The 27,384-nt window shown below is 41.4% G+C and overlaps 1 protein-coding gene across 1 annotated transcript; it reads right to left on the bottom strand.

The window, feature by feature from the left end:
- Positions 1-136: 136 nt before the first annotated feature.
- On the bottom strand, positions 137-26,778 carry c1ql4b (complement component 1, q subcomponent-like 4b). The gene is made up of 3 exons (XM_050037917.1): positions 26,335-26,778; positions 24,400-25,849; positions 137-2,141 (listed from the first exon to the last, which is right to left on the bottom strand). The coding sequence occupies exons 2-3, from the start codon at positions 24,937-24,939 to the stop codon at positions 1,962-1,964; spliced, it is 720 nt and encodes a 239-aa protein (XP_049893874.1). The 5' UTR covers positions 24,940-25,849; positions 26,335-26,778; the 3' UTR covers positions 137-1,961.
- Positions 26,779-27,384: the final 606 nt, after the last annotated feature.

The raw sequence follows: 27,384 nt of genomic DNA, 5'->3' as shown, positions 1-27,384 counted from the left end.
AACAAGTGCAACACTATCAATGTCTTCCAGGGGTGACTGTCTGAAAATGTACACTGTTCTACCCATATTTATACAATGCCACAGTATCATACCCCACCCCCCACCCTACCCCACCCCTTTCTATGACTGCTGGCTTTTCACTTGTCCTTCCAGTGTAACCTTTCAGGTGATTGATAAACTCTTTTTATTTTCAGTGTGGTCCAAAAACATGTCGTATGAACCACCTCTTTTCTAGTATTACTAAGAGGTTATCTCCGGATCTTAAAAGTGAAGGCAATGCAGATGTGCCTTAAACCTGCATTTTTTTAATGGCCGGCAGGGGGCGACTCCACAGGTTGCAAAACGGAGCCTGATTGTATAGAAGTCAATGAGAAAATGACCGAACTTCTCACTTGATTTATTACCTCAGTAAGCATTTCCCTAATGAGTTTATGAGTCTATACGCTAGATTAAAGTCTTCGTCAATACAACATGGTGCTCATTTTGTAAATTACAGTTACAGTTACATTTAGAGTCAAATAGACGATTCAGCAGGGTATGCTTTAGGGCGTGGCTTCCTCATGACTGACAAGTCGCTACCATGGCAGTTTCCTCAGGTTCGCGGTCAGATCCACCCAGTGGTGTAGCTGTAGTTGATGAGGTGGGTGTACTACTAGGTAGATGGGTAGGCTACCGAGGAGGAAGTGGGTATATTCTTTTCCAATGGCTCTGTGGCTGAGGGGTGGGTATCTGTAAACGGCCAGAAAAAGAGGTGGGCACACCCAGTATACCCTCCACAACACCAATGGATCCATCCCTCGCTCCTCCACAGCTCCACCCTCTCCTCCAAATGGGGACGGTCAGAATTCCAAACTCGAGGCTTCAGAACAGATGCTCACTAACCAATGGGTGACATCACAGTACCTATGTCCGCTTCTTTTATGCAGTCTGATTGTAACCCAGCCCATGTGCTGTACGAAGCTAACAGGCTTCTAACTGTGCTGTACAGATATGAGAGTGGTATCAATCATCTTATCTAACTCGGCAAGACAGCAAATAAGTGCATTTCTGAAAATGTCAAACTATTTCAGCAAAGTCATACATACAAACTTTGGACGCCAGATTTAACTGTGACAAAACAGATGAGGCGGTAGAGGAGGCCTCAGCTTATTAGCAGGACATAATGAGGCTCTGCTATGAGCTCCACGCAGGGTAATCTCAAAGCTAAACCTCAGTATCAATATACTGTGTGTGTTAAGGGACTGTTACCGACAACTTGACACCTCCTCTTTTAACAGGAGCTGGAGAGAGCGAAAGTCAAACCAACAGCAACGTGATGCTTTTACACCTCATGTTCACACACACATGTATGCTTGCACACAGGCATGAACACAGACATACAACACACTGGATTATGCTCATGGTGTTGGCTGTATTATCAGCTGCGATCAATATATTCATGACTTTTCTTGTGTGGAAATCCATCTCACAGTGCAGGCGAGAGGCTGCAGCCACGTACACACACCTCGATTTACAGTCTACATTCAGAGATCATTGCAGTCGATTTCAGACCGGTGGCTGAAATGGTCATCTTGTCTTAGTGTAACAACTGATGGCAGGAGTTCAATTCATGTGAGCACGCCTTTGTGTGTGTGTACAAGCCGATGTGTGAATGTGAAACAAGTGTGAATCATGTGGTTTTAGCCATGCTTACACATACTGTACATGGCACAGAAAATGATTACACAAGTGTGTGTATCAGAAGTAAATGTTAACTGGTAATATATACAATACTATATTCATTTTTACACAAATTCTCTATTTGTTAACTGTGATCATGTTATTACATGTTTTGTGTACTGGACAGCGTTGAAATGACAAATTACATTATGGAGGCATGGTGGTGTTAGATGCAGAAAGAAGAGAAAACTTTTTGCTTGATTACAGAGAGAGAGAAAGTATATAAATGTGAGTATATACTGTCAGTCAGGGTAGATGAGAAAGCCAGAGAAGGTGCTGTATTTGTTGGTGTTTCCACCGTGAACTTTGCCGCCGTCGAGCTGTACGCACACTTCATCCCCCACATCCAGGTGCAGGATGACGCTGTTGGAGGCGTAGTCGTAGTTCTGATCTGCATCTTGAGCAATTGCACTGGCCCTAACCTGAGATAGAGACAAAGAAAAGATGTTGATCAACTGCAAAGATGGAGAAAATAGGTGATGATGTCATGGAGTGCTGTGGTAGCCGAGTGGTTACAGGGCATGCCATATAACCACAACTTTGCTGCATGTCATACCCCTCTCTATCTCTCTCCCAGTTCGACACTGTCATCTGTCAAATGAAGGTGAAATGCCTAAAAAAAAGATAAGTGATGTCATGAGTGTGTTTTGCAGAGTTTTGTGGCCTGTGGTGAAGCAGCTGATTGTCAATATGCTCTGCTATATTTTTTCATGGGCATTTTAAGCCCTTGTTATAGACAGTGAAGAGATGAGGGAGATATATATAGCAATGGTCCCTGGCTCTAAGTCTCAGGATATAATAGGGACAGTTCACCACAAAATCAAAAATACATTTTTTCCTCTTACCAGTAGTGCTATGTATCACTTGTTTTGGTGTGCGTTGCAGAGTGTCGGAGATGTCTGCCTTCTCTCGAATATAATGGAACTACATGGCACTCTGGCGCTTGTGGTGCTCAAATCCCCTCCCACCCTAAAAAATACCTGGTTAATCCACAGACCTTGTTGTTGTGAGCAGTTTCATGTAGGAACTATTTAGAGTGCATTCAAAGCTAGTGTTAGAGCTCAGCTGAGCAGGTCACCGTTAATGTTTACATCTTGTGCTTTCACAAGCACACAAGCTTGCAAGCAAGCATGAGGAGAAGCATGCACCACAAGCCAAGTGCCATTTATTTCCACTATATTGATTTTTGGGTGAAGTGTCCCTTTAAATCTTCTTTTAATCTCTGAAATGTATTTTTTATACCATATTACAAGGACCTGTTGTTCTAACTGAGATTTAGTCTTCATGCATCTTCCAGTGGGAACCTCCGCATATTTTACAAAAATGTGAGACACAGACGAAGATTGAGGTTGGACAGAGGAGGAATGTAGAGCAGTGTTTCATATCTATTTTGAAATGTGAGGTGATGGCATGATTTTTAAGATATGTACACAAACACAACTGCAGGTCAGTGTTTTTGTTCAGATGTGGAAAGTTGGACCCTCATTTTGTTTTTAAATTTCAGTACTAAATGACACTGAACCATTTAACTCAACTCAATAAAGGTCTTTTTGTTTGTAATGACTCCTCAAGGCAAGATAATACATCCCACCTATTACTATGTACTACAAACTATACAAACACCACCAAGGCATTTCATAATTTTCAAAGTTTCACTTTGACGTTGTTTTAGAACTTTTATGTCAATAAAACTCACTGAATTATAAAACAAAAAGTGTACAATAAAATACATAAATACAAGAAACAAAGCTTTAGACTGCAGTTATCGATCTGTGATTATCCATGTATGCACATCTACTACTTCATATTGAAAACTATTGGAACAATAGTCTTCGATCTTTCTATAGAGGAAACCGATGTCTCATCCATGCGCCTCAACAAGCCTCTTCTCCCACAATCCTCTCTGCTCCTATTTGAATCTCTGGTCCTTTCTTGTAGCCCCAAAACAAATCATCACCTGCATGGAGGCATGTTCACCCCAGCCATCTAAGAGTTAATTACTGGGCTGATTTAAAAGACAAGGCAGAAACAGGATTTCAGTGTGTTCAACATGAAGATAGCAAGAATTACGAAACGAGTGACTGAAACAGTTCCTTTTAAATTTAGTGTTTTATGTAGGCAGATGATTTTAATAGGTTCATCTTTTAAATTTTATCACAGTATCCTGACCAAAACCAGTCTGTTCCATAACCGGGCCCAAAGTAGCTATCAGGCACGATCATCGTGAACCAACACGGTTTCTGTCCGACCCCAACCTGGCCTGAACCACTGCAGCAGTTTTGGGCCCAAGCCTGATTAAACATCAGAATTCCTAGTATGAAAAACATTATTTTTCTTTTAATATTAGAACTCTACAAGCTCAAGTTAATTAAAGTCTTTTCGGCACATTTGTGACACAAACTCTGACATGCACCCACTCGCACTGAATGTTCAGCACAGCCCTAACTCTGTAAAATACCATATATATTAAATAGAGATAGTATAACTTTTCTCCTCACTAATGAGAGGTGGGAGTCAGGATGGGTTGATGGCAACACAGCCCATACATTATTCATAACATTACATGGACTATAAGGTCTGTATTTAAAAAATAAATAAATAAACACATGGGTTAATTCGATGCAAACGTGACCCATTCAAACCCAGGGGAATTTGGGAAATTACGGCCCAGCTCAAACCTGGCATGTTGGGTTGGGCCCAGTCGGGCTCGGGCAGAGAATCAAAGCCTGTTCACTTTATCTGGATGTAACCGGTGCCATTTTATTTCCTGTTTCGTTTTGTCATCTTGGTGTAATGTCATCAGTACAGATGCCTTCCTCTCCACTGGGTAGATAGATGAGATGTGCAGTGATCTTTGGCCTCAAACCTCCATCCGAGAGCACAACCTGTCTTAGCTGCCATCAATTTTTCCAGAGGATTGTCGCTCACGCCTGATCCACCTGTTGCAGAGAAGAGGCTGATAGGGATTGTGAGGAAGGCATCAGGGAGGACATCGGTTCATTTGTTGAGCAATTACAGTGAACAGAATGAACGTGCAGACATACACACGTTGGCTGTCGTTGTTGAACTTCAACAATTGTTAATCCGTGGCAATGAATTTCTGGTAGATTTTGGCCGTTATTTCACAGGTGGCTATTCAGCTTTGCAAGGCTCACATATTTACCTTCCTGTTCCTCCAGAATGTTGCAGGCTGTTTTGGGGTTTGTTGTGTCCTGAAATGCCATGATGCAGTGTTCATGAGCATTTTTTTGCAACGAAATTGTGGGTGCAAATAAAAATTGCAAAAATATTGTCGGCCCTGTCTTGGTTTTGGAGCCTCTTGTTATGAGCATTCAGTGTGTCAATAAAAAAGTTGTGATTCCCACTCACGTTTTTACCTTTGCATTATTTAAACAAGGTCAACATTTGGTCTCAAAGACCTTTCTCAAGACATGTTGTCAAGATGATGAGAATCATGATTTTTTATTGAGTTCTTATTGAGTTTCTGTGGGACCTGATTCCCTGCACCACTAAATAGGCAGGAGGTGTGCATGTTGTCCTTGACTCATCCAGCATTCAGTGTTTCCCATGCTGTTTGAAGCAGGGACATCTACCTGAGCTGCTCTTCTCCTGGTCTCTCTGCTTGGTTAGCACAAGCTAACTCAGCAGCAGCAAAAACGGCTTGATTACATGTATGTTGTTAAACCCGTTATAACCGTTGGGTAATGTTAGCCATATGATGCTAGTGGTTAGCACTGTCACTGTGTGTGACTTTGTCCCAGGTGCTGAGATCACACTCCTGCAGCAGGAGCCCCATGATATACAGAGGGAGAGGAGGGGCTGAACAAATCAATAGAGTGCTCCAGGGATGATGTTTTCCTGTAGGTCAATGCAGAGGTTAGCGGAGCCCTGGTTCCCTCATCCAAAAGCCTCTGGGACTTTTCCATTGGAATTAGGATTATTGCAGAAAACAACCTCTGTTGCAAACAAACATATATAATACTTATGTTTTGTTCAGCAAGATAATTTTCACAAATAAACACCACTTTACTAATTTTTGAAGCCTAAATGCAGTTGTCAGAGGTAAAAAGCAAACGTGAGGCTGTAAACAAACCACACCATGGTTGCATGACTTAACATCCCTATCATAGCAAGCTATTTGTTTGAAACTGCCTTTTCTGAAGACACATGAAAGCTTCAAAGGTCATGAGTGGCGTATTAACTGACATGTTTTATGTTGTAGAACAAAATGTGAAAGTCTCTTAAGCTTGTGTTAACCACAGACCTGATTTCAGGCATCGAACCAAAAACCCATTAACAAAAAACTATTTACTTTGAGACAAGGGAACCGGTTTTAAGACTCATTCCGGTGGCACTCTACACACTGCAGCTCTACAATGAAATGAGATTTGACCAGGCAATTGGTGGTAAATTTGTGGTGATAAGACAAAATTACAAAATTATGCAGAATTCAGAGGGATTGGCTGGATTTGGGGTAATTGTTGCGATTGCAATATCCTGGAAGGACTGACCTTTGGTGAGGTTGTTAGCAAAACCATTGCCTATTTCACATCCATTTGATATGGAGCAACATTAGCATTTATTCCTGATGGATGTAAGTCCAATATTTGCTCTGTTTTTAGCATGGTTTCTGGTCTGAACCAGTTCTGAGGATAATATCTGTCGCTTTAGCTGCTAGATGCTCCTCGCTGTTGCTAACTTTGACTGTCTGCCACTTACTGCTTTGCAGGTAGTGTATGGTGGGTTCAAAGAGCTTTTCACTGAAATTACATTGGTAAGAGTATACCAAAAGAAAAAGAAGAAAAAAATCTAAACTTGTGGGCTAGACAATAAAACAAAAACAATGAGCTGAAAGACAGGCTTCATAATGATGAGGGGAACTGTGATCGGTAAGTAATTCTCAGTGGGTTCATCACTGCTAGCAACCCTTATCACTCTACGCATTTGATCAGTTGTTATGAAAATATAAACTGAAGGGGAACACATCTTTGAGTCAGAGTCTGAGCCGGGTTTGTCTGCACACGGGTGACTGAACTGGTGACTAGTAGCTAACAGTGCTAGCAGCGTAAAAATGGCAACAGTGCTGACAGAGCAAGGTGTTAATTTGGGCAAACTGGAGAGTGGGTGCTTCACTTCCACATCCCATAATCGGGATGGCGTTATCAGTGGTAACCACAAGTAATGCAGTATGGCAGTGGTTAGGTAACACAAACAGGGACAAAAACAGTTAGACAACACCATAGCCTGAAAATTACTAAGCAATAAACAACATAATCAGCACCCCAATGACACAGTTACAACAAGAGCTTGACATTAAGAGCTTCATAAAACTGGCATCAATGTCTGCCATCCAGCAATATCTGATATTCAAAGCCAACAAACCAAGGATAAATTATCTGGTGTGAAGACCACAGAACCTGGAGCCTGACACAATTTTAAATAGTGATATGGTCTGATGAGTCATTCTTCACTCTTTTATGTACATCTGGACAGGTTTATGTGTGTGGATGTGATTAAACATGATGCTGGGTCTACTGGTATGACCAGACATTCAAGATGAAGTCGTTACTGTACATGTTTACACAGCAGTTAACACAAATTTGATACCACTAAGCACAGATCTAACGATGCCCGCATATTCCAAGATCAAAACGCTCCCCTACATGTTGCTATGAAGAAGCGTTTTCATTATGACCTGGCTGAAGGCAAACCCACAGATTTGCTAAATGTAGTCGCATGTTTTGTGCTCAAAGAATTGGCTTTTCTTCATTTCAGCGTGGGTAGAGAGCTGATTTAATAGTGAATAGGGCAGCCTGGTTCATTATGTGGGTGATTCTGTTAAAGCGTACTTTTGGTATTTTTTAACATGGACCCTATTTTCCCATGTTTTTGTGTCTATGTGAGTGATGGCAACAACCTCTTTTTAAACTGGTCCAGTATTGAGAGATACTGCTGTAGCAGCAGCAGCAGCAGCAGCAGCAGCAGCTGCGAAACAGGCTGCAATATAACCACTCTGGGCATGTTCACACTGTCAATTTAAGTCCACTAAAAGGGCTTGTTTTACCACTGACAGGCTCAGATTATTATTTTAAGTGTCTGACAGTTTGTGGAAAGGATCCCTACAGAAATAGACCCTTTATTAAGAATAAGATAATTTTTTGTTTAATTGCCATCACTAAACACACCAGATTCCATTTAAATAAACATTATGTTTAGCGTGTATAGAGCCAGCATATTTTCACGTCTAACTGGGTAAATAAAGGGTTTACTTCAACCTAGTCTCTATATACAGACTCTACATTCAGTGAATGTAGAGTCTCAAATCAAACCAGAATGCCAAAAAATCGGGGGTCTGCCCCCAGAGGCTGTATTGCCGCCTGCCGGAAGTCAGACGCTAAATACAGCTGATGGGTTCGGAGAATGACTTCAACCTAACCAGGGTTGATGATTGTTGGAGCGGTGGAGAGATAAACGCAGATGGCTTTTGTAAGTTTCATTTTGTTTCTTAAGACTTTGAAGGAAGTGTGTTTAACAGGTTAGGGTTAATAAAATCACTAGTGTGTTGGATTTAGTGCCATCTAGTGACGAGGTTGCAGATTGCAACCGACTGAAACTTTTCCTTTCTCTTGTAGAAGTACGTTGGCCGACATGAAAACAGAAAAATGCTGATGGCCAAATCTAGAGCCAGTGTTTGTTTGTCCATTCTGGGCTACTGTAAAACAACATGTGGACTCCGTAGAAGAGGACCCGCTCCTTTCTACCAGCTAATTCTAAAGTAACGAAAACACGGTGATTCTTAGTTTAATAAGAGTCTGGTGAGTTTGGCTATAGCGATTTTGGGGGTCATTCATTCGTTCATTATCCATAACTGTTTATCCTGTCAAGGGTCATGGGGGGGCTTGAGCCTGTCCCAGCTAACATTAGGCGGGAGGCAGGGTATACCCTGGACAGATCGGCAGACTATCACAGGGCTGATACATAGAGAGAGGGACAACCATTCCTGCTCACATTCACACCTGCGGACAATTTGGGGCCACCAGTTCACCTCACCGACAACATGTCTTTGGACTGTGGGAGGAAGCCAGAGATTCTGGAGAAAACTCAAACCTGTAACCCTCTTACTATAAGGCAGCAGGGCTGATTTTGTGACTGTTAATGTTGTAAGACACTTTGGAAAACATTCTGAGTCTGTCAAAGGCAAAACAAGTTAGTGGATGTAAATCGTCAGTGTATGATTGGTTATTAATTGTCGATGGTTACATTGCAACCTGTTTCACTGCTGCTGGCTGCGGCCCTCTTGCTCAACACTGGCCCAATTTCAAAAACTGTTGCTCCAATTAGTCACTTAGACACAAAAACATGGGAAAATAGGGTCGGGATTAAAAAATACGGAAGTTACCCTTTAAGTTTCAAGTTGTTTTTGTACTCAGTAAGCAAATCTGCTTATAATAAATTGCACTATCATTTGGTAAGTAACCAACTATTCAAGCAGAAGATCCATTTAATAGTGGAAAATAAAGTACACAAGCACATACATATTAATGAATGCAAATATGATACCCTCGCTCCATCCTTGTCTCCGGCTTTGGGTCTCACTGAGGATATGGTCCATCATCTCCACCAGTTATCAAGCTTCCCTGACTCTCTTGTGATCACTAAGACAAATCAAACAAGACTAAACTACCCATTTCTCCTCATCCCCCATTCAATGAGGAGTTTTTTTCCACACCCATTTCATCAATTCAACCCAATATATTTCTCCATACAAGCATTTCTCGCATGTAGAGATGGTGAACATTTTTCTTCCGCTCCTCCAGACAGAAATGAATCGATACATTTCCTTTGTTTTAATTCAACTCACATCACTCCATTAATTGTTGTCTCTCCCTCCACACCTCACGCCCCCTTCCATCACCCCTCTCCCATTCGCTTCCGCATCGCTATCTCTTCATTCTGGACCCATCTATCCATCTTTTTGTGTCCTTACACTCCAATGAGATGCAGGTCACGCACACATTTTCTCTCCCCCGCCATGGCAGTGTTGGCGGGAGCAGCGACTAAGTGTGTCCCTGTCCGGTCTAAATCGGATTGATTAACGGCGTGCTGCTGTGGCAGGTCTCCTGAGGACCCCCCCTTCCCTCTGCACCCCCCACCCCTCGCAGCATCCCTCACCCCTCCCTACCTCCAGATGTGTCAGGGCGGGCTATACACGACTGCAGGCCTCGGTAATTGGTAGTCGGATAGCCATGGCAGCTCCCCGCCTAATAGGTCCAACTCCTCAATAACTCCATACAATCACAATAAATGGGGGCACAGGATAGGCTACAGTGGTCAAATGGGCCCATGAAACACTAGCAGGAGGTCAGGATTAGACCCCCCCAAACACACACACACACACACACGCACAATCTATCTTGCTCTTGCTCTCTACATCTCGATAAGAGCAGCTCTCTTTGTTTTTTATGAATCTCAAGTGAACACCTGAGAAAAACCACGCAGCATATGAGACGTTTTGTTATTTTATACTGTTGGACTGTTTTGTTCTGAAGGGACTGAACAGCTCCCCTGAGGAGACCTAATAGGTTTTTCGGAAAAATATAACAGTAAAGAGATTCTGACATCTTGTACGTCCAACATCTGTCTACATGGTTGAGCGGCAGGATTCCCCTGATAGTATTTTCAGCTGACTTAGAGGCTGACAGGCTGCTGTAGCTTGCTACGACTACAGTATAGTATTACAATTAAAACGGGTTTACATCTCTGCATGTGCATGGACGACATTATTACAATCCCTCCTATTAAAATATGTGATTAAACTGCATGCAGTACGTTAACAAAAGACTGCTACCCACTTGTATCAACCATGTTTAAGGGTCATGCAGAAGTGATATTCACACCACCTTATTGAAATGGCCTTTTAAACACGAACAACAGCTAATTATATTTATCAGCCAAAAGGACACAATGTTATTTATGGCTTCTTATGGTTGACTTCCTCATGAGACGTGGGTTTACTTAGCCTTGACATTTAATATGTTATGATTAATTCATGGTTGCATTCTCCTCCTATATAATGTAACCCACTGGACAAGTTAGCTATCTTATACATTTTATGCACATATTTTTTTAGAGTGTGGCATTTAAAATATCATCACAGCCATCACCAATATTATTGCCACAAAATAATGTAATTAAATAATCTGAGTTGTATTCAGTAAAACAAAAAGTACTATTACAAACTATTTGTTTATGATAAAAATGTCTTGCCATAAAAAAAAATTCAAATATGTGTAAACAGTATGTTAAATGGATTGCAAATGGAGAAAAATAAATACATTTACTCAAGTACTCTTAGGTACGATTTTGAGGTATATACTCTACTTGAGTATTTTGATTTTATGCAACTTCTTCTACATTTGAAAGGGAAATATCGCACCTTTTACTCTAGAATATTGTATCATTCACAGGGGGCATTTTTCTGCAGAATGCATAATCTAACTGGAATACTTTAAGTACTTTGTAAAAGCTGATAAACTGATCTTACTAAAAATAGATAAATGTAACTATTTTTTAAAGGTATTTATTTTATACATGCCTTTAAGTTTATACCTTTTTAAAAATCTGCTAATAACACCTTTGTGCTTTAATTTAAGTAGGAATACGAGTAAGGGACTTTTACTTGTAAATGTTTTTTGTTTTTTTTTACAATGTTGTAATGGTGCTTTTCATTAATTCAAGGATTTCAACACTTCCTCACCCACTGTGCAGTTTATTATAATTTCTTGGACCGAGCCCAAGTTGGTGACATTGCAGAGCTTTGTGACACTGAAACCAGCACAGATGAATCTGCAGGTTTGGCTGTCAGCAACAATCACAGTGAAACCCTGTTTTCTTTAAGTGCGCAGGAGGCACCGGGGCTTTGGGAGTGAAAACAAGAGGGAAAGGCAAATCAGGATTATTGTCAACAGCGGCAGAGATTGATAGCGACGAGGGAGTGAATTTCTGTCTGTTGGCCCAACGCTGTTCTGACTTGATCTGCTGCTGTTGGGGAGAAGGGAGACCCGCGGGACAATAGAGAAGATTACACTGCCTCCACTTTTCATTAGGGGGCAACATTAAATGAGAAGAGAGTGACTGAGGAAGGTGGGAGAGAGAGAAAGAGACAGAGGGGAAATTGACAGCATAGAAATAATTCACAAACAGTGCTAAATGCTCAATAAAATCTACATTCTCAGCTGTGAGCCACTGATTTGTGTGACATATTTAAGGGCTGACACATACTGTATTTCAAATTTATTTAGCTAAAGATTTTCATCATTTTTATGTGTATCGACCAAATATCAAAGTGTGTGTTCATAATGTTTATGTCTGAGCTTTGTCTCAGAGAAAAATGATGGAAGGAGGGTGTCGAGGTGAGGAGAAAAGAAGGATATGTGGTGAAATGGAGGGCGTGAAGGCAGAAATTTGGATAAGGACACACAGGCGGGCGAGCAGCTGCATGCACTTTTAACAGTCTAAGCACAGGATTCGGGTAAAGGAAGCCAAAGTTGAGAGGGGCTTTGAGTGATGGGGAGGGAGCTTGTTGGATAACAAACTGATCAAGCATGCCTGCTTCAGAGGAGGGGGTGGGGATATAAATGAGGTTGGGGAGGCGGGCTGTCCATGTAGTGTGTTATTTTTTTCAGTTTTGTTTTGTTTCGCAGTGGTGCCTTGATCCTCTGGTAATAAAACTGACAGGATTCATTCACTGTGATGTACAGACCTCTCAGAGCGGAGCGAGGCGATTGAGACGGGGTCTCTTAAACTTACCTGAGGGACCTCTGAGGGTGAACTGGGAGAAAGAAGAAGGGCAATTGAAATGGCCCTTTTTTGTGAAAGCCGCTGTGTTCTCGCCGCCTCCACCCGTGTGTACCAGCCCGAGGTGTCCTGTTTCTATTATGCAGGTGGTCATGTAACCCTTCTCCTGCACTGCAGACTCACACACTAATTGGCATGGTAAATGTTAATATTTTGCCATGACACTCAAGACCCACGGTGTCAAGATGTTGATTAAAAAGTCTCTAATTGGCTCTAGACTGAAACCTTTGAGGGTAGAAGAGGTGTCTTAATTGGATATAAATGGGTTCTGTGGACAATCAACCTGCAGAGCATCAGAGCAAAACCTCAGCTGTGGAGGTACATTATAGTATTCCTTTATGACATACTGTTCACTGCCTCATATTAACTCCCCGTGTTTTTCACAAATGTATGTGCACAGGGACACAAACAGCAACACTCATTTATTGTCTAAAATCTGTTCACGGGTCAGAAGCTAATATCCCTCTCATGCTGACATACCTTTTTCATTTTAACAATCCAATGTACATGTTACCATTGTCAATGTTTGCTCTACCACCATCAAACCCTGTGAAACACTGCTTTTTATAAAAGAGACAAAATCCTGCTTCCTTGATAAGAAGGAATAATGATATAATGGGCAGACAAAAAGCAAGCACAACAAAGGCACGGTAAAACACAGTAAGAACCAGCCGAGTCGTTTTCAGTCGACAGAATATAATGGCCTCACCCATTATAACAGGAACATACATAGTCAAATAATGGCTGTGTGCATGAACATGTGCATAAATGTGTGTGTTCTCAGAGCAAAAGACACAACAAGGGCAAGCTGGAGGCTGTATGAGAGGACCCGGTCTGTTTGCTCTACAAGAAAAGCTGTCTGAAAGGATGAACTTTTATCCTTTATCATAAAATGTTCCCCATTATAATGTGAGGCCATTTAACACTAAAGCAATGCACCACACAGAAAATCAGTCTGGATTATTAATCATTCTACCAACACAAGCAATCGTTGAGGAGAAAAACATGGCTCCCAAAAGGCAAAAATAAATCTGAAACTGTCTAATGAAGTGCTACATGAGGCCCATATTGACACCTTATCTGACGTACTGTAATCAGCAGCTTCCACCTCTCACAGTGGCCACATCACACCTACCTACTGGAGCCGTTCCTTTCCTCTAATTAAGTCAGAGCTTATCATCACCACAACTTTTCAGGGGTACATTTAATTATCGAACTTGTATATATACCTTATTAGCTTGTTTTCTTATGTACATGCATAAATCTTGGTTATCAGTTTATACATCGTCTTTGCTGTCTGCTGAGAGCCAGCCTCAAAGACATTAACTAATGAGACATTTATTCATGCACTATTATAAAAACCAAAATATGCACCTTTATGAGAATATATGGACCGGGACACATTTAATGCACCTTTTCTCCAAAGTTTAATTCTCTAGTTTTAATTAATCTTCCTCTCCAACCTTTACACCTTCCATTGTTAAGGCTGAGCCACATGTCAGAGCATTTTGTTGGGCTTTAATAAGGCACAGCATGGTCCACCACTCTCCTCTTCCAGTAAGATCCAACCTAATGCCAGCACCACATAATGAGGTCACCGTGTGTCAATAGCAGATGAGATGCTGAAATGCTACTACCAGGGACGGTTTTGGAGTCAGTGGAGATCTGGGGCTTGGCCCTAAAACCTTTGAATGAGTCTGGGGCTACATGTATAAACACATTAATATTATCATTATTATTTTTATTATTATTATTATTAGTAGTAGTATTATTAACACTACAGATCTCCTACAAATTGAGCTGATTCAGCTGTGATCAGGCCAATAAATGGTCGTTATCAGTGGTGATAGGTATCATAGATATGGGTTAATTGGGGCCTGCCACACCTGCTATTGGGTTGAGAAGGTCAATATCAGGCCATGAAATTAAATTTTCTGTCAGAAAGGGCTTTAATGAGACTTTCTTCCTTGTGTGAGAAAGCCCCTGTATAGGCAGGGTTGGTGACTCACAGGACTTTTTACCCAGGGGACAGGGGTTCAAGTCCCACGTGAAACCAATATTCACACCCAACCACGATCTTTTCCTGAACCTAACCTTGTCATTTTGGTGCCTAAACTTAAGGAAAGGTAAATAGAAACCTAACAAACAGGTAAAGACCATTGAATTGGCTGATAACAGCCTTCTGAACCTACAAGCAGGTGTAGCTGGCTCCCACTGACCAATATATATGAGGCTCATAACCACAGATAATGGCCATTTAATGGGCTGATAGCATCCCATAGAGATGCTGATTGAACTATGTTTGTTATTGAGGTTGTAGCAACATCTGAACGTTAAACACTTTATTTCCTGCATTCTGGTAAATTGTTTCTGCACCAATTTATGGCGGAAATGTCATAATACTTAATGCTTCAACCGTGTGTAATTGATCCTTCTTCTTTATGTCTAGATTGCTGTCATTGCTTTTGAGGTTGCATATTGCCACCACCTACTGAAAGGGACAGTTCATCCCAAATTCAAAAATACATATTTTTCCTCTTAACGGTGGTGCTGTTTAACCATCTAGATTGTTTTGGTGTGAATTATCATGTGCTGGAAATATTGGCTATCTGAGGTGCAAACAGAGGCAAAACTTTACACCTTTAAAGGTGTTTTGTCTGTTTACTAATGCCAAACAAACTATGCGCTTTCAGGTTTTGAAAGAAATCCTGATGTTAGCTTATTAACATAGACATATATAATTATATTTTTTCACTACAGAGTGACTCTGTGGCTTCCTCTTATTCCAGGTTCAGTCTACACAATATTAGCCGGATAACAGCCCAACATGGCCATCCTACGGTGTTGGCTCAGATCGTGAACAATAATGAGTGTTGTGCATGATAATCCACTGTTGTGTTCCCTGTAGTGTGTCCTATAGATGACAACCAACGGTGCGTCTGCAGCGCCTCACGACGTCCTGACAGAAAGACTAACATGTTTGATCTTCTTTTGTCTTACACAACTCTTCTCGTCACAGCCGTCACTTTGACCAGTACGGACACATAGCAATCTGCTGCCAAAGACAACTGTATGGCAAGAATTCCCCAGCCTTTTTGATATTTCCTTTAGGCATGTTACCATGAGAGAGTGAAAAAAAAAAAGAAAATGCTGGCATGAAATAGCAGAGGCACTTAAGCAACCCCATGAGTACTGCCATTAGCATCAAGCTAGCAAAGAATGTTCATCCTTCATACTCACCACAATTACAGAGGGCACCAGCTTTATCTGAAACTGACTACACTAGATACGAGCCTTTATTTCTCATTCCTTCTGTATTTTTCTATTTTTATTGAAAAAAGAAATCTACTCCTGTTTGTCCTGTAAAGTTTAATGCATCATGCCATCGTTTCAAACTCAACACTTTCTGTATCTGTTAGAAATTAAAAAACCCTTATTGTTTTCAGTAGAGAGAATCCCTTCATTTTCTTAAAAGACTTTTATTGTGAAACACTTATGAAACTGTTGTGGAGCACTCAGGGACTTGCTTGGTTTTCATGCGGTACTGCAAATGTAGCTGCTGCCATCTGGTGGTACTTTTATGTTACTACAAAACCAGTTCAGTTGGGACTTGAACACTTTTATATTAATAATAATGAAAATAGGAAACGAATAATCCGATGACATCACACACATCGTGAGAAAAGACCAGCAATGATTGGTCGTAGACCAACTTGTGGCCTGCTGTGTCTGTCGGCCAAGTCTCGAGAAGATTTTAGAATGCCATACTTGCCTAATCTGACTTAGTGACAGAACATATGTAGTCTGAACCCGACATCATTTGATGTGAGATTTTTTTGGTCACCATGAGAGAGTGTCACTTTCATGATTTTGCATTGGCTGTATCAAAAGTTCAGAGCGACGGACTGGGGCTGACCCAAAAAATTCGAAGCTTCGAAGCTTCGTTCGATGGCACAGATTCACGATTGTGAAAAAAAAAAAATTCGAAGCTTCTGTGCTTTTTTTTCCGTTTTTTTGGGGAGGCCTTAAACACAACACTAACCCCCACCAGTCTGATACTGACAACGAGCGCACTCAGAGCTGGCAGACATGTCCAAGAGGTCATCAGATGTGTGGTTGCACTTTAAAATATGCCCCACAACCCCCAGAAAGCAGAGTGCCAGATTTGCCAAAAGCAATTGGCATATCACAACTCAACAACAAATTTGTGAAATCACTTGAAAAACGTAAGCAGTAACTAGTAGGCCTAATATGCATTTTCCAGTTCCACTGGTCCGCTCTGAGTCTGGTGTCAGAGACACTTCTGATGCGCATCTGTTTGATTGTGCTGCAGTGTGCGCGAGGGTTTTAATTTAGTGTTCAATCAAAAGTTAAACACTACTTATCACCGACCATTAGTGTTTTTTCGTTTGTGAATATATTTATCTTAATTCTACTGTTGGAAGAAGTCGCCATATATTTTTTTTTAAAATCCTTCTGAGCTCCAAAGCTTCGAATGTCCATAAATGGATTCGAAGGTCAGCCCTACAACGAACATCCTCGTAACCATAGTAACTCACTCTACCTCCCAACTACAAGTGCCAGAAGAGCTAGTGACTGAGATTACTCTGAGCAGCATGGGAATAAATTACAATACAATAGATCTGTGTAGATTTTGCACTTTCCCCCTGGTGGCCTGAATAACTCACTAGATTTGTGGCCAGTTGCCTTTTAGAACAAAATTACCTGAGAGGGTCTGAAAAGTTGCTAACTCCAGCGAGAAAATTACCAGGTCGGCAACACTGTGTGTCATGTGTCCTTGTGAGAGTGAGGGGGCGGGGATACCTACATTTGCCACAAATTATATCAGTTGTATGAGCTTATAGCTCATATTCAAATACATTTTGTCTGGTACTGAAAAAAGACCTGTAGCTAAAGAAAACAGTGCTGTAGCTGCAGCCTAATAGTCAGGCTCTAAATATGCCCCTGCCTACAATGATGTCATCAAAACTATAGAGTGTGTGTGTGTGTGTGTGTGTGTGTGTGTGTGTGTGTGTGTGTGTGTGTGCACTACAGGCTGACCAACTGACCAGCCTAGTTTCTCCCATATTGGACCAGCTATAAATATTCACACTTCCTCTCCATGCTCATCATTGTAAAGGGCAAAGTACATATTGGTGGTGAATTATATATCCATTGAAAAGGTCATCTACCTCAACACCAATCTTTTGATGAGTGATGGGACACCATGAGTGAGGATGATTCCTTGCCTTGACTGACTCATCACTGCAAACTTGGTGCAAATTTGCACATCAGCTACACATGTCATTGGCCAACAGCTGGCGACACGGGTCTGATTTGGTTCTTATATGTCAGTCATAGCTTTGTCTCCTCAACGCCTCCATTAGGACAGAGAACACTCTCGTGTTGCATTTTTTTCTCATCGTCCTCTGTCCACTCTCTCGTGTATATCCATCAATCCATCTCTCCCTTTCTGTCAGCCCACTTGTCTGTGTCCTGCCTTTCCCTGCAGTGATCTCTCCTTAGGATGTGTCTTATTCTCAGCTCCCTTTGACAAGACATTGATTAACACACATATATCAGTCTGACAATTGTTGCACAGGCACACACACACACACACACACACACACACACACACACACACACACACAACACACTACTGAAAGGCATACAACACTATAAAGGAATAGTTTGGCATTTTGAGAAATGTGCTTATTATTCATGGTTGCGCTCACATCTGTAGGGTAAATATTTAGCTTGAGCCCGTAGCATGTTAGCTTATCTTAGCTTAGCTGAGTGTAACAGTTTGACACTTAACCCCCATAAAATGTCAAATCAAAATTTATCATCATCTTTACACTTTTGTTTTTGTATGAATTCAACAAACAACATATAAGGTATTAATCTGCTAATTAGTGTTGGGCAGTAATGCAAAAGGTGTTTTACAGTATTATAATTACTTATTTTCAGTGACGAGTAGTGAAAGTAATGATACAACAGTTGCTCATCCCAGGGATTTTACCAGTTTGTCCCCCTGAGCTGAGGGGAGAGACTGTTGCAGAGCGAGTTGGCTTGGTTTATGGGTTGGCGGTGTGAATCATTGCACCAGCAAAAGGGACATAGTGTGTCTTTCTAGCTGGCTTGCTAACATTAGCCACCAGTAAACTGTATTTATAAATCACCTAGTTTTGTTGAGGGATGTATGAGACTAACATTAAGCTAGCTGTTGATGGTAAATAAAAACTTCCTAAACATAAGCCAATGCTGCCAAAATATTAAAGTTTTTTTTATCGATATGTTAAATAGTCAACAAGCAGCGATCTCCGGGGCTGAGAAATGAAGCCCACGTGGAAGTGCCAAAAACTGCAGTTCCTCAAATGACCACTTGAGGCTGGCTCCAAAAGTGAGTCAGTCCCATAGACCCCCATGTTTAAATTGTTAACTTTACAGCAGAAATAAACATGTTTACAGCTTGGTACAAAAAACTGTTTTATCTCCATAGCTAATATCAACAATCATGACAACTGTGCGGGGGCTAAATTTTATGTAACCTGTCTGTTTGAATTTCATTAATGGTTAAAGTTATGCGTAATTAAGGGTGTGACCACTTTGAGTGACAGGTTGTCTGCCAATAGTCAGATCCACCCCTCCCTCCTCCACAGCTCCACTTTCTCATCCAAATATGGCCACTTCTGGCTAAAAAAAAAACCCAAGATGGTGACAGCCAAAATGCCAAACTTGAGGCATCAAAACAGGAGTCCACAAACCAGTGGGTGACATCACAGTAGCTACGTCCATTCTTTTTATGCATTCTAATATGTGATGTGGGGGTGGAGACTTTGTTTGTGGAGTTGTTTAAAAGCACATTTGAAGGAGCGATGCCGAATAGCCAAAGTGTAATGTAATTATGTCATTAATTCCTACTTTTGCTGTTGAGCACTTAAGTTAATGACTACTTGTTTACAATACAATGTTTTCAGCAACTTGCCCAACGTTCATTAATGAGCTTTACAGGTACTGCTAAGTGTGTTCTGTTACCTTTGGACAGAGCTGGGCTAGCTGTTTCCCCATTTCTAGCTTTTATGCTAAGCTAGACTAACCAGCTCCTGTGACATAAAACTGTCAGACCTTTACTTCAATGCTTGTTCTCACTCATAATCATCTCTCCGTGGGATAATGACAACTTCAAATCTACATGAACAAAATAACCATTCAGAGAGATTTTTACAGTAACAATGACAGAGTGATGTCTTTACAAGTCTCTAAATTGACAAACTTTTTCAGTGTTGCCCTCAAGGTTTCTCTCATTGACCTCAATGGCTCACTCTGCTACAAGAGCACTTGTCTATTCAGAGAAAAAAACATCAGGTGCAATGAAACTGTGAGGGCAAGATCAGCACTGAATTGGGTTAAATAATTTAGTTGATGGAAAAGATAATTAATGGGGAAGGAGTCAATAGCCAGTGTGGATGGAAAATTGTGTGTGTGTGCGTGCGTGCGTGCGTGTGTGTGTGTGTGTGTGTGTGTAAAGGAGGGGCACAGGTGGAGGGGAGAAGATCTCATCTAAAGGCTATGAAAAATTTAACAGCAAGAGAAGACAGGAATGACAATGTCTGTGAAGGCACGCAACAAACCAAGTCCCCCAATTATATCTGGCATTAAACTGTCTGTCCTCTTTACTCCGCACTTTATGCACATCCCTTCAAATCAATGAAATAGGGAATAACTGTTTTTATGGACTAGATCAGTCTCAAATAAATCTATAATATAATGATGTGTGTATTTGGGAAGTCTATAAAACCAAAGCAGTAAAAAACCTCAATATATTTTATACTGAACCTGACATTTTATTGATTTAATCATAGTTGTGAGCACGTATGTTAGTTTGCTGAGAATCTCAAGACTATCATAGAATATTCTAGTTGAATTTGAAATTGATTAGTTGTTTCAGGAATTTCTAACATTCTCTGTTTCCAGCTTCTGAAAGAAAGAATTTACTGTTTTTCTCTGTATTGAATCATTGTGAATTTAATATCTTTGGGTTTTGAAGTGTTGGTCAGGCAAAACAAGCAATTAGAAGATGTCACCTTGGGCTCTGGCAGATTGTGATGTCCAATTTTTTCACAATTTTTAAGTATTTGACAGACCAAAAGACTATTAGAAAAGAAAAAATACTGTTAGCAGCCATAATTCCATATCCTTCTTCATCTCCATCTCTACCCAAATACCCACTGTGATAACCTGATCTAACTATTGTGGGATGCATGTGGCAGTTAAGTGTCACTCAAGTAGCTAAAAATGTTAAAACAAATGCCCCTGCAATATTGCAATTATAAGAAAAAAAAGTCAATGAATGAATTTCTTGGCCCATGCCATAATTTGGACCAAATTTCAATGAAATATGTCCACAAGTTTTTGAGATTTCCCACTAAAGAACAATCAAATTGAACCAGGGGTGCATGGGTGGTGCAGAAAAAACACTGCAACAATCCCATGTTTGATTCCCAGCTGTAGGCCCCATGATGTTGTTGTTGGTCATAGAAAACATTATTAAATTGTGACGAATGGTGGGAAAGCCAACCCCGTGAAGCTCATTGTTGGTGATAAGAACCAGCAGGGGTGCGGCTGCAGCTTTCCATACGCCAACAGCAGGGTTAGCAAAAGAGTGATAAGCAAGACTGCAGGAAAACAGAAACTCAAAAATTGAGGAAAAACTTAAAAAGTCCACACAAAACAATAACCAGATTGCTGACACAGTTAAGACTTGCATGTCCAGTGTTTGATTTAAGCTGTGGACTTTTGTTGCATATAACATATGTTTCCTGTCTATCTCTGATGTCTACCACAGAAAACAAACCAAACAAAAAACCTTAGATGTATAATGCCACACAGCAAGCACTGGTCAGACAGTGACGCCATGTCCCATAGCCAAAAATGGTCCTTGGACACCAGAAACTGCAGATGGTGACATTATTTCCCTGTCCAACAATATTCCAGTCAGACCCTCTCTTACAAACCAGGAAATCTGATTGACACTTCATTTGTTTGGTTGTGAAATGGTTGTGATCAGACAGCGACTGTGACTTCCACTTCACGTACAAAGACTCATATTGAGCAAAGCCCATTTGCTCAATATAGAAAACTCATTCATTCCATTTATGTGTACCTCTGTGTGTAAATTTCGTTCCTGTCTCACTGTTTTAAGCCTGTGCTGTTTATAAGAGCCAGAAGTCTTTATCCAAGCTGTCTTTGACTGCATGTGGAAAAAGAAGCATTCAAGGCTTTCTGCCAGAAATTCAGATGAAGTAATACAAAGAAGGTCAAAGTCTACATAGGTAAGAAGTTGTAATGGATGAATGGGTCAACCACAGGGCTTATGCTCTGGGGACTGGGGTTCAAGTCCTGAGTCAATGTTGGTTTATTATTTGTCCATGTTAGCGTTATATATCAATGTTGCTAGAGTGCCCAGGAAGAACCTCCCACTGATGGGTGGTAGCATTGTGGACATCGGCACAACTTTCATTTTGGAGCTATCTTTGAACCACCACAATGGGACATCTTGATTGAATGTTCATCTCAACGTTTGCTGGTCAACTTTGCATGTTCACATAATAAGGAACAACCAAGCGGCAACCTCCTGGGCTGAAAAAATGAAGCCAATGTGGAAGTGCCAAAACCTGCAGTTCCTTAAATGGCCACTTGAGGCTGGCTCAAGAAGCGAGTCAGTCTCCACAGAGCCCCCTATGTTAAAATGCCCAACTTTACAGCCGAAATAAACATGTTTGCAGGCTGGTACAAAAACTGATTTTTGGTCTCCATAGATAATTTCAACATTCATGACAACTGTACGGGGGATGTATTTTTATATAACACACCTGTTTACATTTTATTAAGGCTTAAAGTCTTGCATATTTCAAGGTGGAGTGGCTTTGACTGAGAGGCTGTTTGCGAGTCATCACTGCGGTATATGAGTGAGACACACCCCTCGCTCCTCCACAGCTCAACCTGCTCGTCCAAATATGTTCACCTCTGGCTTCAAAAAACCAAGATGGCAACTGCCGAAATGCCAACCTCTAGGCTTCAAAATGGGAGTCAACAAAGCAATAGGTGACGTCATGGTAGCTTTGTCCATTCTTTCACACGGTCTATGGGAACAACTTCAAACTGGGTATTTTTCATATAAGATCAGTGAAGAAGGTTTCAATGGAAATTGCTGAGCTGCACCCTGTTGAAATCGTACTTGCTGTAGGCTATCTGAAGTCTTTTACGATGTTAGATATAAGCCTATCGGTGAACAGCAGCTCCGTAGTGTGCTGGTCTGCTTAGTAGCAAATTGCTGTGCGTCCATATACTGTGTAAATTACCTGTATAAACCACTGTTGTAACATCAAACACTACTTGACTTGTAACAATGCAACACATGTTTTTTTTTCTTCTTCTCTGGTAATCCCCAGGACGTCACTCTTCTGTTCCGCAGCACACATGTCAGAATCAGGGCTCCTCAACAGAGTGAGGGCTTAGTGCTTCAAGCTTGTCACGGATCTCCAGATGGAAGCATTCAAGGCTTTTTTCCAGGCATTTGTACTTGTTTATTTATTAGTGTTAAAGTCAGAGTTCCTCAGAGGACAGTAGCCAGCTGTTGCATTTTGGCTTTGTTCCACTGAGACATGGAGGATTGTTATCATCTTGATCGCTTGGCTGTCACTCTCTCTCTCTCTCTCTCTCTCTCTCTCTCTCTCTCTCTCTCTCTCTCTCTCTCTCTCTCACCCTTTGTGTGCAAGTTGTACAATTAATTGCAGTTTTTGTTTTCCATGTTAAGCTGTTCTTAGTCCCACCTCTGTTTCTGCTCTCATGCTGCTTTCATTCCCTCTTCTTTGTCCTCCAAAGTAAATCAATGACTTTTAAAAAACCTTTTGGAACTTTTTCTGATTAAACAGAGGGTTGATATACAAACACTGAGATACAGTCATTTTATCTTAATTCTCTTCTAAATAAACAGCATTTGGATTATTTCTGCTTTATTTTATGGAAACTTTGCTTTAGACTTTTCTTTATCTTCATCAAAATTCTCTCAGTGCGTATTGTCAAGAAACAATTTTTGTTTTCAACATGGTTAAAAACTAAGTGCTAGTCAAACTATTCCACAATAACAGCAACACCTGTGCACAATGCTACCTTTGTGATCCTTTTAATTATCACAATTTGTTGACCCTGTGTCAGAGAGGTGACGTTTTGTCTCACCAGGAAAAAAACAGCGTCAGTCATTTCAGCAAATGCCAAAAAGCAACATATGTTTGAGTGACAAAGCCCTCCAGTGTCTGTCCATCTGGAGAAAAAGAGAAAGTTGTGTGATGGTGTTTTAAAGCTCCAGAGTCTGCAGAGGGTGGAGGCTGGTGTGGACGGAGGGGTCAACATTGGAGTTTGGCATGTGAGACTGCTGTCTGCTTCCTGTTACCTGTCGACAGTAAATGTTGGTTTCTTGTGACTGATGTTATCCTGACTTTAACAATTACTTATTCTAACCTAAGTGAAGGACTTTAACTTTGTCGTTTTTGTGACTAAACATAATCAAACCTTAGTTAGAGTGGTGTCTGATAAGGAAATGATTTCATTTTTCAATGTTTATGTTTTATAACTGTTTGAAAGTATTAGTTGAAAACTAATAACCACTGTTGCTGGTGGCACAGAGTGATACTGAATCTAACTGTTCTCCCTAGTTTTGGTTGGCTAATATCTGCAGAGTGAAAGTTTGTTTCCAAAGGTAGAACTTTCAGATCACAGAGGGACACTTCATACACACAAACACCCCACAGAAGCCCTCACCTGTCCGTTCTTTTTCAGGTCAGCCCACATGCTCGTCCCATCACCTCCTCTCATCAGGACGTGGTAGGTGAAGTAGTAGATGCCAGGCAGAGGGCAGGTGAACTTGCCGGTGCTCGGTTCATAGTAGTTCCCTACATTGGTCACCACATCATCAAACTTCAGTATTTCACTCCCTTCGTGTTGTTTCCGCAGGCCTGCGTAGAAGGCGATTTTGGGACTGTAGAACGATGGGCCATAGCCACCAGGCCCAGGTCCTGGTGGACCAGGGGGGCCCGGCTTGCCGGGTTCTCCGGGGGGCCCTTTAGGACCTGGAGGACCAGGAAGTCCAGGGCTCCCTCTGAAGCCCTGCTTGCCCCTGCGGTTTGAGAAGTCTGGGGGCTGAGGGGAGACGGGTGTCAGCTCTCCTTGTGGGGGGGTGAAAGTGTCACACACCATCTTGCAGCTCCCGAGCATCTCGTAACGCGTGCCCCCTCCTCCGGACCCTCCCCCCTTGGTGGTGTGGACCAATAGGGGAATGGCCACCAGCAGGACCAGGACCATGGCCACGCCGACTCCAGCCCCGATGACACGTTTCTTGCGGCTGAGCCGGGAGGCGGCCAGCGTGAGAAAGTCCTCCTCCCCCTTAGCTGGAATGGTTGTGCCGGCCAGACTGAAAGCTGAAGAAAGTAACTACTGGATTGAGAAGGTGGAGGAGGAAAATATGTGACTGTGGGGCAGAGAAAGAAAATGCGGGGCTATTCTATAAATGGGACAGGCAAGTCTCAGACAGGAGAAAATCAGGAGTCAGGGGGAGAATAGTTTTTTCCATTTCTTGGTGTTCAGTACATTTGTTTTGTATCCTTAAATATTTCAGTGTCCTCTGGTTCACGGTGTCAGAGGGCTGTCGACCTGTCTAAAGATAATACATCATTTTGCAGGACAAAAATAACAAATATTTTAAATGTATTTGTCAAAAATGAGCATCACCGTTGAGATGTTGGATTTTTGGCAACTGTTTTTTTTTTTAATCCAGCTCTGGGGTTTTGGAGGCTCCAGTGAAAAGCTTTCAGTTGATCAGGCAGAGAGCTGTCAGGTGGGGTCTACAGTATTCCCACTGGAGTTCATCTCACCCACCACATACGGGGAAGGGCGCTTTACTTGTCTGTCCACGAATGAGAAGAGAAGAACAAGGGAACTGCTAAATCTCTGCTCTTTTCTCCCTTCTTGTGTTGTGGTTGATGGGCTCACACCTCTCTATAGATGCTGTTATAGGAGCCGGGATTAGATTTATCTCAGCAGTCTACCCCTCCATCCAAAGTACAGATTTGTCACAGGTCGTAAAAAGGCAAATTCTGAGGAAAGGGCAGGCCAAATCGCATTGAATGTGGGACATTTCGTTTTAAATGCAGCTTGGATGAAGCAGAGAACATTTTATCGCAGCATCACAGGAGATCACTGAATGTGTTGCAATCTAGAAGGAAAGGAAGACACACAATTAAATAAGAACTAACAAAACCAAATCCCTTTGCTGTAACACATATTAACGTTTAACTGAAAATGTAGAAACAGATTAAACACTTCCTTTTGTATTTAATGAATATATAAAATTGTATTCAGCAATTTATAAGAATAATGAAAATGTTATACAGGATACAAAGAGATTATTCATACAGTATCTTATTTAAACATGTGATCAGTGATAAAAGTGCAGACATGAACCTCATTAATTTAATAATCAAACGCAGCGGGGTCACAACTACTGATTTTATGACAGGCCTAAATTCATTATGGAGATTTAAAGCAAAAATACTTCACTATACTTCTAATAATCTGGTTATACTAATTCCCTTTAATTAAAATGGTCATTTCAATTTTAAACACTCGTCCAGATTGAACCAGAGCAAGAGGAAATAAGGATTTCACCAGTTAACTTTTAAGAAACTTAAATCAGCTTACCTAGTTTTTTTCTGTCTTTTATACCCGGTCCTCAGTGATATTTTTTCCACGCTGCGGGTTCAGATGGAAACGCCGCAGGAAAAGCTGCTCCAGGACCGGAATGAAATCCCTCCAAGACTGTGCGCTTTTCACTGTCGCATCGGGTGAAGTTTCGCTGCAGCTACAAACTCAAAGTCACACTAATATTTCAACTTGCAGCATCTCATCCAGGACTCCTGCATGGTGGCCGGGACCGCACAATGAAGGCAGCGCTCACACCGAGCAGACACGGAGGAAGGGAAATAAGAAATAAAAAAAGAGTAACAACACAATGCAAAAGTCGCGCAGCGCTCCCTCAGATAAAATCACACATTGCGACGAGTTACTTTTGCAGACTTTCGCCCCGCAGAAATCCCGCTGCAGAGCGACTTTATTTGCAGAGCAACAGTTCACTCACTTGTTGTATTTTCCGTCCTGCTTCTCTCTCCTCAGCATCTGCCTACTACTGCTCCCCCCGCCCTCTCTCCGTAACACACACACACACACACACACACGCGCGCACACACACTCACTGAGATTCACCCTCCCATCCTGCCTCTGACCTTTTCACAAATCAAAATGACTACATCTGTTTAATAGTTTAATCAAAGGTTGTCTTTTTCCGTTCAAATATTGAAGATTTATTTGCACCACAGTTAAACATACAACCAAATACTGATGTGATAATATTTACAGACTGTTTGACATTACACTTGTCAATTGCTGTCATAAAGTTTTTTCTCTAATGTAATATTTCCATGGTTTTCCTCTAAATATATATGTTGGGATGGCCTTATCAATTCTTCAAGAGGGCCATGCTCCAGACTGCACATCATACAGTCAGTATGCACACCTGCTTACGCCTTAGGATCTAGCTACTTGTGGAGCTGTGTTTGGCTGAATGACAGTTGTGAATAGACTGAAGTGTGTATATACTAAATGTGGGCTACAGATGTGAGACTGACACGCATCACGCAGGATGTCCAAGTGAAAAGGATAAGGTGAGAGGAGGAGAGTGGTGTTCTCAGGGTT

This window comes from Epinephelus moara, chromosome 24 (genome assembly GCF_006386435.1).
Source record: "Epinephelus moara isolate mb chromosome 24, YSFRI_EMoa_1.0, whole genome shotgun sequence".
NCBI classification, from domain to species: domain Eukaryota; kingdom Metazoa; phylum Chordata; class Actinopteri; order Perciformes; family Serranidae; genus Epinephelus; species Epinephelus moara.
Note: the sequence above shows the minus strand (reverse complement) of the source record. Positions and strands in the feature narration are given on the sequence as shown.

Bases quoted from the DNA above. Each gene is read 5' to 3' on its own strand.
- c1ql4b (XM_050037917.1), bottom strand. From the start codon at position 24,939: ATGGTCCTGGTCCTGCTGGTGGCCATTCCCCTATTGGTCCACACCACC. The intron at 2,142-24,399 runs GTGAGGGCTTCT...TCTCTATCTCAG, and splicing joins ACCTGAAAAAGAACGGACAG to GTTAGGGCCAGTGCAATTGC.